At 37.8% G+C, this 17,242-nt stretch overlaps 1 protein-coding gene across 2 annotated transcripts; it reads left to right on the top strand.

Annotated features, from left to right (window-relative positions):
• Positions 1-290: 290 nt before the first annotated feature.
• On the top strand, positions 291-16,441 carry LOC131152783 (uncharacterized). 2 transcript variants are annotated; one of them, XM_058104653.1, is made up of 6 exons: positions 291-640; positions 7,177-7,439; positions 7,529-7,740; positions 7,985-8,249; positions 15,534-15,866; positions 16,185-16,441. In XM_058104653.1, the coding sequence occupies exons 1-5, from the start codon at positions 547-549 to the stop codon at positions 15,828-15,830; spliced, it is 1,131 nt and encodes a 376-aa protein (XP_057960636.1). In that variant the 5' UTR covers positions 291-546; the 3' UTR covers positions 15,831-15,866; positions 16,185-16,441. The 2 variants fall into 2 exon arrangements, with proteins under 2 accessions (XP_057960636.1, XP_057960627.1); XM_058104644.1 differs by having other exon boundaries at positions 318-640; positions 15,985-16,441.
• The last annotated feature ends 801 nt before the right edge of the window (positions 16,442-17,242 follow it).

The following is a 17,242-nucleotide window of genomic DNA, read 5'->3' as shown; positions in this document are numbered from 1 at the left end:
AAATGAAAATATGAAATGAATGAAATGAAAATTTGAGCAGATGAGATGACAAAATTAAGTTATAAATTCAATTTGATTTCATTCTTTTGTACTAAACATGTAGTTAGTGTCAATTTTAATAAATATCAAGTTTACTTTTATAAATATTTTATATTTTCTTTTAAAAAATTTCATAATTAAAAATATAAAACCATCTACTTAAAAGTAAATTCAATGTTAAATCTTTATCTAAAATATTCCTCCAAATTATAACCATCTTAAAATATACTAAATACCTTTCAATTCTAATTACTTTCTGTCAGCGTTTCCTTTGGAACACCATACTTCCGAAATACAACCAAAAATATATCTCATGTTCTTGTGTCGTGAAGTTGTAAACTAGTTTTACCAGTCAACTTCAAAGCCCTCGCGCAAATTCAGATCACTTCTATAAACTTTGATCTCTCTCTCTCTCTCTCTCTCTCTCTCTCTCCATCTGCCCTTCCGTCCGTCCGCCATCCAAATTCTAAATCTGTGAGCTCTGGGTGAGGTGGGGGTTGGGCAAAAATGGCGGCAGGAGTGAACAGGAAGATATCTGCGGCATCCGCCAGGGCTCATACCAGAAAAGTGAAGAAAGGTTCCTCTTTTCAGCTTCCTTCAGGTGGGTTTCACTTCATTTCTCTATTTTACTTGATCTAGTGGCTGATGATCTAATGATGAAATGATCTTGTCGCATAGACCAAACTGTTTGTGTTTTCTGTTTCTGTATTGGGTTTCATTCCATTCTTTTGGTTCTGGGTTGATCGTTGATGCATCTTAGTTGAAGCATTCACTGAAGAAAAAGCAACTGGGGAAATTTTAAAAAATATCTTAATTTGGGTAATTTACGGGATAGGAAAAGAGAAATGAGTGTTGAAATGCCCGAACTTTGGAATTTTTGGTCATTTGAGCATGCCACGGGAAGTGTGAAATTTGAAGTTAAAATCTGGAAAGTGGCTTTGTGGCTAACTGGCTATGCCCCCCTGCCACAGATGCCCTAAATGTCAGTTGTTTGTAGTCAAGTGCTCCACCACAAAACTTGTTTCCAGCAATGAATAATGTTTGTGGCATCAACGCTGCTTTAATGATGTGATAATGGGAAATACACGCGTGGTTCGTAATATGATTGAAACGCCCGTGGATTGCCTTGGAAGTGCAGAATTCAGAAAGGTTAAATTCAAGCACTTGCTAAGGGAAGTATTGATGATCGTGCAGGGCGAGAAATCAGTGACGCAACACTGGCTTATGGACCGATGACATTGATCAGGTATAAGATGAGGAGTGGCTAGGAAATTGGCAGATTAATTATCGGGCCATAGCAATTAGCTCAGCCAAAATATAGGGAATAGGAATGTGTGACGTCCAAATGATGGTTATCCTAATTGTATTCATTACCCAAAATGAGAAAGTTCTAGGATAAGCTTAAACATCATTTGGAATCAGCATTGTAAGATAAGATCAAATGTTGTTAGAAATAGATTCCCAATTTAGATTAACGGAGTGGGGTGATGATGGGTTATGTTTTGTGTACATAGATCATTTGCGAAGTTGCAACATTGATGCTAGTGATACAATTTTGTAAGAGTTTGTTCTTATACTTCTCTTGCTTTCCTTGGTTTTTTCTTTCTTTCTCCTTCCTCATCTCTTTTATTGTTGTTGTTGATTTGTTGTTGTTGTTGTTCTTCTTCTTCTTCTCCGTCTTCTTCTTCTTCTTCTTCTTCTTCTTCTTCCTCTTCTTCAATTAATCCTCTTTGTTTGTCATTCTTTCTTTGCCTTCCTCATATCTTCTTCTCCTCTTGCTTTGTACTGTTTCTCTTCTTCTTTCTCTTATTCTATCCTTGATGGGTGTGATATGGACCTTAGTCTTGATTCCCTTTTTCAATCTTTCTAGCATAATCATAAATCGTAAAAGAGTGTTTCTCATAAACAACTACTCACTCTTTCTTGTACAAAAATAGCCATAAAACAAAAATTGGAGAGGATAAATAAAAAATGCAGCTACAACCACAAAAAGTGATTTTATGAGGTTCAATTCCTATTTAAAATTTGTAGTTTATGGTTCTTTCATGGTTACTTAAATTGATTATTATTTATTAGTGGGCGTTGTAATTGGTTAGTTTAGTTTTTTGCATAGATGTAGATTTTGTATTAGTATATGGCTTTGAAAGAACCAAAATATATAAATAAATAAATAAATAAAAATAAAAATTGGAGATTGCCTATTCAAAGTCTTAGGCTCCAAGTTGAAAGGAGCTCATATATGAGGTCCTTGCCTACTCAAAGTTGGCATTTTTTAGGAAGTTTTTGATACCTCAAAATGGAGATTGCCCTACTTTTTCTATTTAATATTTCAAATGTCAGTGGATATTGCCTTAATTTTCTATATTTCTACTATAGTTTCATACGTGTACGTGTCAAATATCACCATTGTTGGCGTGAAAATCAGACCCCACGGCAGTACCCTACTTGCAAGTTGCAACCAAGAAGGAAGAGAGCTTGGGAGACCCCGTGGCCTCGGGGCATCCTCTCTCAAGTGAGAGTTGTGTGTATGGAGGTGGAGAATTTTAGGGTTTAGAGGGATACCTCCTCAAGGAAAAGATGAAGGTTACATGAGGTGTGAGACCCTAAGTTGGTATATCCCCCTTTAATAGGAGGCCTAGTGTTGGCATGTCATTGGGCCTTACTACCCCCTAGCAAATCACCTACTTGTGACATATGTAGTAATGTGATACCTTTATACCTATCACATCAACTTGGAACAGCATGAAAAACATAGGTAAAGGAAGAAAAGGAAAAGGTCAAATCTCTTCAACAACGACAACAATAGCAACAAACCAAGCCTTTAATGCCGTGTTAACTTGTCATTGGGCCTTACTTTACTCCCCCCCTAGCAAATCACTTACTTGTGTCATATGTAGTACTGTGATACCTATCACTTCAATTTGTAATGGTACAAAAAATATAGGTGAAGGAAGAAAAGGAAAAGTTCAAAACTCTACAACAACAACAACAACAACAACAACAACAACAACAAACCAAACCTTGAATCCTTATAGGTGGAGTCGGCTAGTTGAATCACTTTTTGCCAACTTACATGATGGGCAATTTCCTTTGACAAATCGAGCGTTGTTAAAATCCTTATTAACAATCTCATTCCGAGTGATGGTTTACCTCTTTACCTTCAACTGCCACCAACAGCAACTAGTTTGTTTCTCCTTATTAATGTACTATTTGGCCTATGTTGCATGTGTTCAAACCATCCTAGGATACAAAATCACCACCTCAGATATTCATAGCAAAGATAGTGATTCAATACTTAATAGAATCCACAAAAATATGCATAGAACAAGAGAGAGGCTGAAAGGCTGCAATTTCATTCAAAAAATATAAGAGAATATGTTAAATTCTTGCCCACTAAAAATTCCAATTTAGGTTCTCTTTTGATGGCAGGACTTAACTTGCTTTAGTAACCTTCAAATTGCGCGCCTTTTGATGCTTTGGGACGCATTAGGATGCTTTTTGTTGGATTATTCATTATCTCAAGAGTTTGCCTATGAAACAATTATTGTGATAAAAACTATGATGTTGGATACTTTGATGCAAATTGGGTTGGTTTTGTGCAGATTGGGTTGGTTTTGTTCAAATATGTCTACTGTAGGATATTCTATATTTGTGAATTCCCACAGGTCCTAGGATTGGAACCTAGATTTGATGCCATGTTAGATTACCACTATTACCTAAAAGCTTAAGTTGTTAGGTTGTGGGGCAATGATGTATATCATGCTTTAATAGTAATCTTGTTACCTGTCGCTAGAAACAAATTATAGTAGTGGGTAATGGCAATAGGGTTTAGTTTTCTTAGGATGCTTGGCTTGGTGAGACATTGTTGGAGTTGATGGTGCCTTGTTTTTTAAGATTTCCACTGTTCACAATGTAGCCATTTGCTCCTTCTCATCTTTGGAGGGGTTCTATTTCTTGAGATTTCGATTTTTTAGAATAACAATGAAAGAGAGATTGATGAACTCACCATGATGCTTAATGTGCTAGGGTTTTTTGCACCTTCAAATAGGTGTGATCAAAGATTTTGGGAGGAGGATCCTTTAGGTCTTTTTTCTGCTAAACCCTTTTCCTTCACCTCCTTAAAACTCCTTCCCCACATCATTTGGAAGGCTAGATTCCGTTTAAGATATGGGTGTTCAATTTGACTCTCTTGATAGGCTTAATGCACAAGACCTATTACAATACAGAAGACCCTATTAGGCCTATTGGTCTTGATATGTACTATATGCGTAGGGGTGGAAAAACAAGTTTGCATGCCGGGTCCGGGCAGGCCATAAACGGGTTGATGTTGAACAGGCCACAACCCTGCAAACCCTACCCCCCCGTTTATTAAACGGGCGGGTTATGGGTTACCTTTTTTAAAAATATAATTTATTTATTTATTTATTTTTTTAAAATTTCATATAAAATGACATTTAAAAAAAAACACTCCATTTCATTTATTCTGCATTGATGTCTCTTGCACGGGTACTACACATTCGGGAATGGCAAAGGTGCTGGGTCCTTGGGTTCTTTCAGAAATTATGGAATATGTGGGGAAGATTTGTAAAATGGATTAAGGATAGGGAGTTCCCACTAATTATACGTATGTGGATACGCCCAAGGTCTTAAATTTCGATTTCGACTCAAATTTCGAAGCTCCAAAAGAACGGAAATTTCAACAAAAATTTCGATTTCGATGTCAATTTCGATTTCAATTTGAAAAAATAACGGAAACCAATAGTAAAGCATGAAATTCTTTGTGAAACTTTAGAAATGGTTAACAAATATAATAATATAAGTTTTAAGACTAATATATTACAAATTAAATACATCTATGTTTTGTATAGGGTGGAAAAGTATGTGTATCAAACATGTTTGTAAGATAATGTACATTAAATAGATTTAGTTAATGCAAATGAAATTTATAATTTATTTAAATATTATTTATTAGACAAATACTGATAATTTAGACATGAATGGTTAAATAAAATATTACTATAAGTTTAATTTTTCATATAATTTCAAAAGCACTTGTGGTAACCTTTTGTTTCAATAAAATAAATAAAAAGAGAAATTTCACTTCACTCTTGAATCTCTCGTTTGAATTTTGACGAAATTTTATTGTATAGTTAAAATTTCGACAAATTTTAGATGTTTCGATAAATTTCGAATGATTCATTGAGATTTTGACGGAAATTAAGCAAGACAGAAATTGACTACCATTTCGATTTCGAGGGTGACAGAAATCGGAAATTTCGACAATTTCATGGAAATTTAAGACCATGGATATGCCTACGATTTCACGCTACCTGATTTCTGCATCTCTTTCTGTGCGTGTGGTTGTTCTGTGTGGCGGTGTGAGGGTTTCCTTCAGGTCTGTGTATTCTACTTTGCTTTTTTTTTTCGTGTTCATTCTTTCTTGCAACAAGCGTCTCTTCCACTCGGTGAGGGCTCTCTTTGTGAATATATATAAAAAAAATGCAAGGTGGAGAAGAGGTTAGCATAGATGAACTTGCTTCAAACTACTCTACTTGCAAAGATCAGCTTGGGCGAATGACCGCTGACCACCGTTTGAGTGGGGCTGGGGCCTGTGGAGGTGCGGCAGTGGAGCTGTGGAGTGGAGATTGTGGAGCTGGGGCTGGGGAGGAGACGAGGACTCAAGGAGCAGCGGGAGGCAGCTGCGGCGCAGGAGCAAGAATTAAGATTTAAGGTTTTCTCTACTAGGTAGGGACTGTAGGGTTAGTGGGTTAAATACTGAAATGGTTGAGGAGCCAAATAAAGTGACCCCGCCCGAACCCGGGTTGACCCGTTTATAAATGGGTTGACTTGTATAAACCCAAACCCGTTTTAAACGGGCGGGTCACGCGTCACCCATTGGGTCTCAACCTGTTTTGCCACCCTTATACATGTGTCTTGAGACGTGGAAACAAAACACACTATTCCCTTTATTGTCGGGTGGCAAACTATCTTTGAAGAGTACTTTCTCTTGTTTTGGTGAAGCTTGAGCCATAAGTGGCTCCACTGGTTGTGGGGGATTTCCTGCAAGTGATCTATTGAGGTTTTGGCAAAAGTAGAAGGGAATAGCTTTATGGAGACAATTTTTTCTCGTGGACCCTTTGGATCAAGAGGAATTCAAGAATTTTCAAGGACCATACATCTTCCCTGTGGATGTTATGAGATAGAGTTGTGTTTCTTGCCACCTTTTAGGCTCATTCTTTTGAGTTTTTTTGGGGGACATCGTTGCTTGACCTGCAAAGTGATTGGAGAGCAGCTCTTTTGTAATTGTTTATAACTTTTATTTTGTTTCTTTGGAGGACATCTTGTTCTCCTCTTTTCGTACTTGCTCTTTCATTAATACATTTTTCCTTCTCCGGAAAGAAACCAACTACAGTAATGTGATCAATTACTAATGCAGAGTACTGGGTTATGGTCATCGAGTTAGTATGACTGGAGCATCGTATATTGGAGGTGGGTTTTGGGTTACGAAGCCTTTCTGATAATCAGACTGTCATTTACATGCCCATGCTTCATATAGGTTACAAAGAGGAGCAACAGATAAGATTGATGTGGGAATTTCATCCCTTATTACAAAGAAGACCCTCTATTTGATCTCTAATGGGATCAGCACATTTTCCTCACCGGCAATATTGCTATATAGGAGTGATGTTCCTTTTTTTGTTTGGGGGGGGGAGATGTTGCACACAAACCTAAAGGTCTCTGGTTCAAGTCGTGGGGTCACTCTATAAATGTGGACGTAAGGTTGTGTATATATGCCCTCCCCATGCCCCTGATATGGCCCTTGTGCACTGGATGTTGCTAGGCTATAACAATTGGAGTCTATGCTTTTAAACTGCCTGTGTTGGTAGCAAAAGAGAGGTTAGGGGTTATTGACCAGGTTTGTTTCTTTGAAACTGCCATACACAAATTTTTCTAAATGAATTTCATGTAATATGCATCTTATTATTTATTTATTTATAAATTATTGAGCATGGAATTGCCAATTGAGGTTTACTAATATTTGCTTATTTATTCTTTGTGAATTTGGCATAGCACTTTATTTTTTGCTTCATATTTCTGGGGACCATGTTTATAATTGAAGTGAAAAAAAAAATTCAGGGATGTACAAGAAAATACTAGTGATCTTGTTGATGGGGTTTCTAGCATGGGCTTATCAAGCTATCCAACCTCCTCCGCCCAAGATATGCGGCTCCCCAGATGGCCCTTCTATTACAGCACCTAGAATAAAGCTGACTGATGGAAGGTATTTGGCCTACAAAGAGCATGGTGTTCCAAAAGAAAGAGCCAAGTATAAAATTGTCTATGTCCATGGCTTTGACTCTTGCAGACACGATGCTGTTGTTGCAACCACTCTATCTCCGGTAGTTATTTATTGGGGGTTTGACTGTTTCTTTTTCTCCAGTATTTATATTTGCTCTCTTTAGTATTTGATGATGGAGGTTTCTTCCAGGAAATTATTGAAGACCTAGGTGTTTACATTGTCTCATTTGATCGACCTGGTTATGGCGAGAGTGATCCTAATCCTAAAAGAACAGTGAAGAGCATGGCAACGGACATAGAAGAGCTGGCAGATCAGTTGGGCCTGGGATCAAAATTTTACGTGGTAGGCTTTTCTATGGGTGGACAGGTGCTTTGGAGCTGTCTCAAACACATCCCTCATAGGTATGGTTGAGGCTGCTTGGCCAAGTAATATCATGCATAAGTTCATCTGCATACCTATGCGTGGGGAGAGAGAAACTGAGAAAGAGAGAGAGAGAGAGAGAGAGAGTGCCCAGAATACAGTAGTGTTAAGATGAAAAATTGTCTTTGCTCTTAGAAAAATTGGCTTCTTTCTATTCCTTTTCTTTTAGCATTATTCTATTCCTTGCATTTATTATCTTAAGCGGGGTTTTTGTAATTATCGCAGACTAGCAGGAGCAACACTAATAGCTCCAGTTGTCAACTACTGGTGGCCTGGTTTTCCTGCAAACCTGTCTAAAGAAGCCTATTATGAACAATCACGGCAGGACCAATTGACACTTGCTGTTGCACACTATGCCCCATGGCTTACCTACTGGTGGAACACTCAAAAATGGTTTCCCGCTTCCAGTGTCATAGCTCATAGTCCCAAATTACTTTCTCAAAATGATGAAAAACTGATGTCAAAGATCAGTGAGAAAAGAATGCATACGGTATTTATCTTTTTCCAAGAAACTTTTTGTGTTATTCTTCTGACATCAAACATCAGACAATTTGTGAGAGGCAATTAGGGGATGAATTGGTAGGTGTAACTTCTAAATAATAATATATATTCTTGATTATCCAAGACCTCTGTCTGAGAGCGTTTATGAACATAATGGTTCTTTACTTCTTTCTTATGAATATAAGTGAGAAAACTTGCTAGCCACTGTATCCAAATTTTGTTAGCAATTATTTCCAAATTTCTATGGCTTCCAAGTCCTTAATTCTGTATTGGCCGCATGTCTAAGTGGCTGTGTATGTCTAAAAGCTTGAGTTCTTGCCACTAGTCGGTTTATAGAGTAAGCACATGTTTGTGTGGTTTCTTTCATGCGTTTCTCTCTTGAAGTTTTTGTTATAATGAAAAATCAGTTAGAAAAATTTATGCTTACTCCAATGCTTGGGGGTTTACGAATATGTATTTGATCTTGGTGGAAGTTCTTTTGTTTCTGTTTTGTTTTATTTTAGTTTTAAATGTTTTATTTCAGTGAAAAATTGGCTCTCAAAGGAATTCTAAACTATTTCCCTAATTCTATGGTGTCACCTTTAGAAGAAGGCTACCAATTTGATTCAGCTATTCTCCATTGCTGTGCATATTTTTAATTGTACCAGAGATAGCTCTACACCAGATGGGTTTCCAATGGCTAGTAAAGGATAGTTGAACTAAGGATTGCATTGATAGGATAATTATGAAGCTAGCAATTTTTGTTGGTCAATATTTTTGTCTCTTTTGTAATATTTGATTTATAATTCATTTTGAATTGGGGGGGGGGGGGGGGGGGGTTTTAACCCAAAAAAAAAAAAAAAATCAATTGCCTTGGTTTGACAAGAAGATGGTGCTTTGTAGCTTTGGAGATTGTTCATGATTGCTTCAATCAAATAATCACTTTGTGAGTATAAGTCTCTTTAATCACATTACACTGGGGCTGAATGAATTGCATATGTAAGCTGTTTGGTCTCTTATCCTCCACCCCCCACTGAAAGCCTGGAGAATATGTCAATAGGTTGACATCATTTTGTCATGTAGTGGCTGATTACTTAAATTTTCAACAAACTACAAATTCCAGGATAAATGCTTGCACATTTTTGTTTTCTGCAGACAGCTGACCAGCTTTGGGAAGGTGGTTGTAACTTTCTTTAAGGACCAAACAATGGACTGTAGTCTGTATGACGCGTTGGAAATGTGACTTGTATACATTTCCAATTGCACCTCATTTTCCTAGAAAAAGTGCCCATATTAAATCAGTTTTTATGTAAAGTTGGCCCAAACTGCAGTGTAGATATTATTTCGTAAGTTTATTAAGTTGTATTGTTTACTGTTTTATATCTTGTTCTAGTTTTGATTAGTTGGAGTATTAGGAGCTGTATAAAGGAGTATGTTAGTAGAATGGTCTTGGTTGTAAACTTGTGATCTTCTCTTTTATGAATGAGCTAGTGAGTTGTGCTTCTATTCTCTCTCTCTCTCTCTCTCCCCCCCCCCCCCTTTTTTTTTCTTAATTGTGTTCTTGGATTTTCTGTGCTTTACCTCTTCCACTTCCTTTCCTCATCATTTGGTGTCAAAACTAGCGCTATGTGTTAGGGGTTGATAGTGTGACCTCGATTAAATGAGGAAGAGAAATGTCTTCACTTGCCCTCGCTGGGGATTTTTATACTAGATGTTGAATAACTCCGCATGATGGCTTGTGTGGCTGTCTTGGTGATTGAATATAACAGCTAGTTCCACATGTCATTGAGTATGAAGGTCGTTTGTCTTCATGAATTCATTATTGTTGGAACTGATATTTCATGCCTATAATGGCTTTCGGAAACCTCTGGCGTGTTCATGACAGCCGGATTGAATGTGTGTTATTGGCTAACTCTATCGATGGCGAGCCTCGATGAGTGCCGCGCGGCCTGTTAATTGGGTTGAAATTGGCGGTCCATGACAGTTGGTATCAGAGCATGGTTTGTGTGAGCCCGGTGGGCGTGAACATTGTGAGTTGGAAAATGAGAATTTAAAATTTTGTAAAATAGAACAATGTGGAGGCATGTAAAGCAAGGGATGACTTAAGAGAAAATTGATTTTGAAAATACAATTGTGAAACTGGAATAAGTCACTCCAGGTATGAAAATCCCTGGTATGGAGTAGTTGTAGGCCTTGAGAAAAGGTTGAAATTCATTGAGGGCATGATGCCATCTCCTATCTCGTGAAGGAGAAAGACAAACGGAGCTTGCGGTATTCGAAGGTGGATTGGGCAGTTGGAAACTAGCGAGGGTGCGATGACATACATAGGTAGTGCCAATAGAGCTTGAGGCCTCCCTAAGGGAAGCAGACCAATAGAGCTTGAGATCTGCTAGAGAAAATTGAGTTATTGGAAGCCTTGAGTAGGTTGAAACATATTGAGGGCGTGATGCCATTCATTGTCCTGAAGGGGTAGTGCTAATAGAGATTGAGGCCTCCCTATGGGAAGTAGACCAATAGAGCTTGAGGTCTACCAAAGAGTATTGAGTTGTCGCCTTGAATAGGCTGAATTATATCGCCGGCGTGATGCCATCTATGGTCCCAAAGGGTAGAGCCAAGTATATGTTTGTTTTTTCGTTCAGCAACCCCATTGTTGAGGGATATCCACACAAGAACTCTAATGAACAATCCCATTTTCTTGAAGATAAGTTCCTAGAATATCATTAAAATATTCCATACCATTATCAGTATGTAAAATTTGAATGTGAGTTTGGAATTGTGTTTGAATCATGGAATGAAAACTAACAAAAATGGAACAGACTTCAGTTTTGTCTTTCAACAAGTAAACCCAACAAAGATAAGTATGGTCATCAATAAAAGTAACAAACCATTTCGTATGAGTACGATTAAGGGATCTTGAGAGTCCCCACAAATCACTGTGAATCATAGTAAATGGGCGAGATGGTTTGTATGGATGATGGGAAAGAAGCATGATGGTGTTTTGTAAGCTCACACACTTCACATTGAAACTCAAAAGACATTTTATTTGAACAGATAGACGGAAACAAACATTTTAAATATTGAAAATTTGAATGACCCATTCTAGAATGTCATAACAAAAGTTCACTATCTCTAGAAATAGATGCAGAATCACAAATTGCAGTATTACATTGTTCACTCAAGCTTGCCTCCTCAAAGTAGTAGAGTCCCTCATACGCTTTAGTGGTGCCAATCGTCTTCTCCGATGATAGGTCCTGAAAAATACAATGATATGGATAACAAGTTGTAAGATAACTTGGGAACATGTAGGACAGATTTTGAAGTTACAGAGTCAGATATGCGAATACTTCCTTTATTGGCAACTAGTGAGAGAGAACCATCTGCAATTTTGACTCTTAGATTTCCAGCATATGATGAATAGGATGAAAACAATTGATAAGAACTAGTCATATGATCAGATGCACCCGAGTCAATTATCCATGGTGATTTGTAACAGGATATGGTGTTTAAGGCTGACAAATAATTACCCCAGTGAGCCAGAGAACCAGTGGAAGATTGACCTGATGTTTGAATTGGGGAAATCATTTTATATAGCTGATCCAACGGTTTAGGGCTGAATGCACTACTTGGAGTGGTATTATTGGTTTTTCTGCCTTTGTGATTTTTCAGTTGAACTGTCAGTGGTAGCCTGATATCCACAATTTTTTTGATATTATTTCAGCTTCCAATCTGCAGGTTTTCCATGAATCTCCCAGCAGATATCTTTTGAATGACCTGGCTTTCGACAGTGCTCGCACCATAATTTACCTTTTTGTGACGTTGTCTGGATCCTGTCGGGCCTTTTGATATAAGGGCCGAGACGTCAGGCCTATTAGGATTTGCACTCAGATTTTGGACGGACAGGCCCGGCCTAATACGATCTCCTTGGGGCCTCAGCATCACTTGTCACCTACTCTCCTCCCTCCTTACCTTTGCGAATACTTCTCTGGTTGAAGGCAGAGGTCACCGACTGAGGATTCGTCCCTGCACATCGTCCAGATCTTGGTTGAGGGCGGCCAAGAACTCAAAGACCCATTTGTTTTCAAGCCTCCTCCTATATCTCGTGCTGTTGCCGAAGCATGCCCATTCCTCTTTGATGCTCAGATCGAGCTCCTGCCAGAGATGGGTCATCTCCATGAAATACTCTGACATCTCTATCACCTTGCCTCATCTGCCATAACCGGGTTTTGATTTCGAAGATTTGCGAATAACTCTCGACATCATAGTAGGGTTTCACGAATGGTGTCCTAGACATCCTTCGCTGTAGGCAAGAACAAGTATATTTTTCCAATCACTGACTTCATCGAGTTGACGAGCCAAGCCGTGACCATGGAGTTTTCGGACCTCCAAGTTTGCAAGGCGACAGTATCAATAGGGTCTAGTCTCCTCTGTTCGCCGGTAAGGTAACCTAGTTTCTCTTTTCCTTCAGTCACCAATTTTATAGATTGAGTCCATTCACGGAAATTTTTTCCGTTCAATTTCTCCACCGAGAGTGGAAAGGCTGTGTTGTCTAGCCCATTCAAACCCCCAGCAGATGTAGCCCATGAATCCCCGTCGGGTTTTCCAGAGAGGTTGATCCTCTGCTGGTGCTGCTGGCCATCGTTAGCTCAGGTTGAGAAACCCTAGCTCTGATACCATGTGAGTGGAACTCAATACTTCTTGAATTCTTATATTAATTATGTACATCCCAATCTTACATTATATAATACAATCAACTATTCTAAACAAGAAAATAATCCCCCTATAGAATAATATATAATCTTCTACATTTACTCACTTTCCTAATTTACTCATTATTCACAAAGATACTTGGGATTTTAACAAGGTGCACATTGTTGAAGCAAGACATGGCCCATGGCACTGATGATGAGGTTTGTGAGCCCTTTCATACATTTCCTTCATGGTGGTGCTTTGTAGGGCATTCACCTTCAAGATCGCTTTTTTTATTTTTTTATTACACAAATTGAATCTATATGGGAATGCACATCACTTTTTCCATTGATTTATTGGACATCCATGAATGGGATGAGACATTTCAACAAATGTCAATTAAATGTGTTGATTGCAACTGTTGAAGTTGGGCAACCAGAATAGAATCAAGTTCAAAGTTCAATGACCAGTTGTGCAATTTACTATTGGAGTACCTTGTTGGTGCTTTTGTGATAGTCATCCAAACTGTGCCATTCGGAATTGGTATATTTTTGAAAATGGGTGAGACCTTCACAGGAAAAAGTTTCGAGTTGATTCATATTTAATGTTGCTGTTAGATTACCACTTTATCTAAAACCTTAAGTTGTTAAGTTGTGGGCCAATAATATATATATCAAGCCTTAACACTCCCCTGCACGTGCCACCTGACAGCACATGGCTGACAGCATGTGGAGAGATGAGTACACGATAGATAATACCCATTACTGGGAATACAATAATTTTTTACACCACATAATAAACATGGGCAACAATGCTAGAGTCCAGGACCTCTTGCCTTTTTGTAACCCGGCCTAAAAGCTTAAGCTGCTAGGTTGTGGGCCAACAGTGTATGTCAAGCCTTAACAGTTGCATTTGTCCTGCTAGCATTCCTTACCTTGTTGTGCAACTTATGCTAGTAGGCAGTAGAGATGTAGAGAGCTGCAGTTATATTAATAGACTAGCCATTATGTTTTGTTCAACAATTTAGTCAAGGTGTTTGCCCAAGTGCATGTGCCATTGGGTCTCCCAAGGCACATTGTATGGGAAACTTTTTAGGGTAATGCATATATACTCTTAAAACTGCATACATTTCCTAAACTGTTGATGTATTTAATTAATGTGAGGTAGAATTCTAAAATGGCACATTGTAATTCCTTTTTACATGTGCTGACCACCAAGCTTCTTAAGTAGATTTACTAAATCCAGACATTGTTAACAGTTGAGCCAAGTGAGAAGACCTAATGACATGAACTGAGCCTTGGAAGTGTATGGGTGATGATGATGTGGTTTAATTGGCTATACTAATCATGAACTGAAAGATAAGAAAAGACGTAAACATCTAAAACTTCAATTGATTTAAGGACTTATATGCTAGAGCAGTGATAGTGTCAGCTGAGAGAAGCAAATTACTATTTTCCAAGATACCATATGCCTACAGGAAGGTTGGTTTGTTTACCTTTCTTTATACATCATTATAGATGAACTGGCGGTTTAGGAGCCTCATGTTCTGTTTTCTGTAAGGAGAAATTTTAAGTTAGTTACTAGGAGATACTTGCAATCTAAAACTTAGATTAGATTTAGGATTAGGATGATATATGAGATATTATTTTGGTGAAACTAGAAATGTAAATATGAGAAACTGAAAATTGCTCGCTAGAACTATGGGATACTTAAGGAAGGTTGAAAAGGATTTTGTCAGTAGAATTAGTTCAGGATTGGTGAAGTGGAGAGCTTCTATTTGAGCTTTTCTATAATTGGTGAAGTTCCTTACAAAGCTGATTAAAAGAAAAGTAAATTAATCAGTCATGATTGTTGAGATGGATGACTGAGGCAAGACAAACAGTGTGTGCATTTCTAAAAGGCTAGGGGATGCACCAAGGCCAAGTAGAGTAGTCTATGAAAGTGATGTGGGTCAGTGCATTGTGAACCAATGTTTGCACTTTGCACTCATGCGAAGTGATATGATTTAAGTAAAGGTGTTGTGACTTATGACCATAGGCCAACTTGAAAGCCACCCCTGTCATGTGGGTCTGTGCCAAAGGTAGCCTTACACAATGCATTCTGCATCAGTTGTGCCTTTGGGCTTGACGCCAGGTGGACAGAAAATGTTCATCTGCATAGTTTCCTTTTATGCAGCTCTCTATATCTGTACCTACAATTTAATATTTAGATGACTTGTGTATATGACAAGAGGCTTATATGGTACATTGGTACTGCAGAATCAGTTCCTCATTCACTCCGGCTTATTTTTATGTAAAAGCCATTTAAGTAAATGTTGGGGCGTATACTTGAGATTTCACATGTAAACAAGGAAACACCTGCATTGGAATTCAATGAGATGACTTGAAAAATTAAATAACTTTGTTTTCTTTCGTGTTTTATGGAAGATGATCCTGTTCATATGTATTTCTTCTAGCTGGCTGTATGTTTGCAGCTGAGCTTGAACGACAGTCCTCCATGTACACGTGTCCTCAATTTGTAGTTGATCTTTTTGTGTGGCTTCATTTTGCTGATATAGATAAAAGTCCCAGGCTTGGTATTGAATTTATTTATCTTGGTGGACACTCAGGCACAGGTAAGACAACAAGGAGAATTCGAGTCGCTCCATCGTGACTTGATAATTGGATTTGATACTTGGGAATTTGATCCTATGAATCTGGAGAACCCATTTCCAAACAATGAAGGTTCAGTCCACCTATGGCATGGAGATGAAGATGGACTTGTGCCTGTTTCTCTGCAGCGCTACATTGCTCAACAGCTTCCGTGGATTCACTATCATGAGCTCCCAGGTGCCGGGCACATGTTTCCGCACGCCGATGGAATTTGTGACGCTATTGTAAAAGCTCTTTTAGTTGGGGAGAACTGAAGGAGCTCTATACATTCATTTGCTCTGAGAAGTCAGGTATGGGCCTTCTTAAAGCTTTAAAATTTTTTTACCAATGTTTCAGTGTGTGATAATAATATACCAGGCATGAATTCCATAAAATATTTGAGTGAGATCTGCAGTTGTCGCATTGCAGTTCAATCTTAACATGTGAGCTTGAGCATTAATGTGCCAGAGAACCCTTCTCTTGCGTGCTTTGCATTTCCTTTGTAGCCAACTAAATTAATATTTGTAGTCATTGAGGTGCAAATTATGGTGGCATTTAATTATTGATTGGAATCTGAACTGGAATGTTCGAACCGCGCTGAATTGGAAACTTTGGAAATGGAATTGCAGATTTTTCCTCTTTTGTATTTTGCTCAACAAGGAATCAGAATGGAAATTATGAAGGGCTATTGGCACTCTGAGGTCTGTTGCAGTGCTAATGGCGCCTCTTGAATTATCTTGTTTCTTTTCTTGGAAGAAAATTGAAATTATATTGATTTTGTTTGGTATATATATAAACACAAGAATTTGAATCAGTTTGATTTACTTATGTGTAATAATAAATCTTATTTAATAGTGCACTACCATACCATTTTTGATATGAACTATATCAGTGTGCCATTTTATGTTCAGAGAAACATTAAAATGCTGTGTTTGGGAGCATGAATTTTGGGACTTGGATTCGGGATTGGGTGGATTTAGATGAATTTCAATACAATTTTATATTACATTTTATTCAAATCTAATACAACTTCAAATTCAAAACCTCCCAAACATTAGGAAAATGTATTTAGTAGGCTGTGTTATATTTTAGTACACTCAATAATATTAACTTGTTTTTCATTATGAGATGACCATAATTTTGGCAAAGAATGGCCTAGCCTGTGTCTGGGACCCAACTTCCTTGATCATTGAGCGGACCTTTGTTATTTTGAGTTCGAGGCCCTTAACATTTAATAGAGCTTGTTTTATTGCCAAAAAAAAAAAAAAAAATGTTGACCAATGTTTCTTGTGAAAAAAAAAAAAAATTTTCTCAAGAACTCTTGGAGATGGAAGATAAATTTTTGTTGGCGACAAATATGGTGGCAAAGGAGAGGGTGTTTTTTTTTTAATTATTAACTTTTATATCTACCCTCGGAAAATTCATAACCATTACGACTTCAGAATTATTGTTTTCAAGCATTTATTGAAAAAAATTATACTTACAAAACACAAGACATAATAGCTTAGGAAAACAAAATTTTTGTTTTTGTATTTTTTTTTTATTACATAGGAATTTCAGCAACTAATGAGCCCTTCGAACGCCCTGGTGTGACATCAAACTTACGAATCAGTGTTTTCCGTCTCTAGGTCTCGCTGATCAGGGTAATGTCCGGATGCGAACATTGCTTCTGTGATAAATATTTTTT

The sequence above is a fragment of the Malania oleifera genome, chromosome 1 (genome assembly GCF_029873635.1).
Source record: "Malania oleifera isolate guangnan ecotype guangnan chromosome 1, ASM2987363v1, whole genome shotgun sequence".
Lineage (NCBI taxonomy): Eukaryota > Viridiplantae > Streptophyta > Magnoliopsida > Santalales > Ximeniaceae > Malania > Malania oleifera.
Note: the sequence above shows the minus strand (reverse complement) of the source record. Positions and strands in the feature narration are given on the sequence as shown.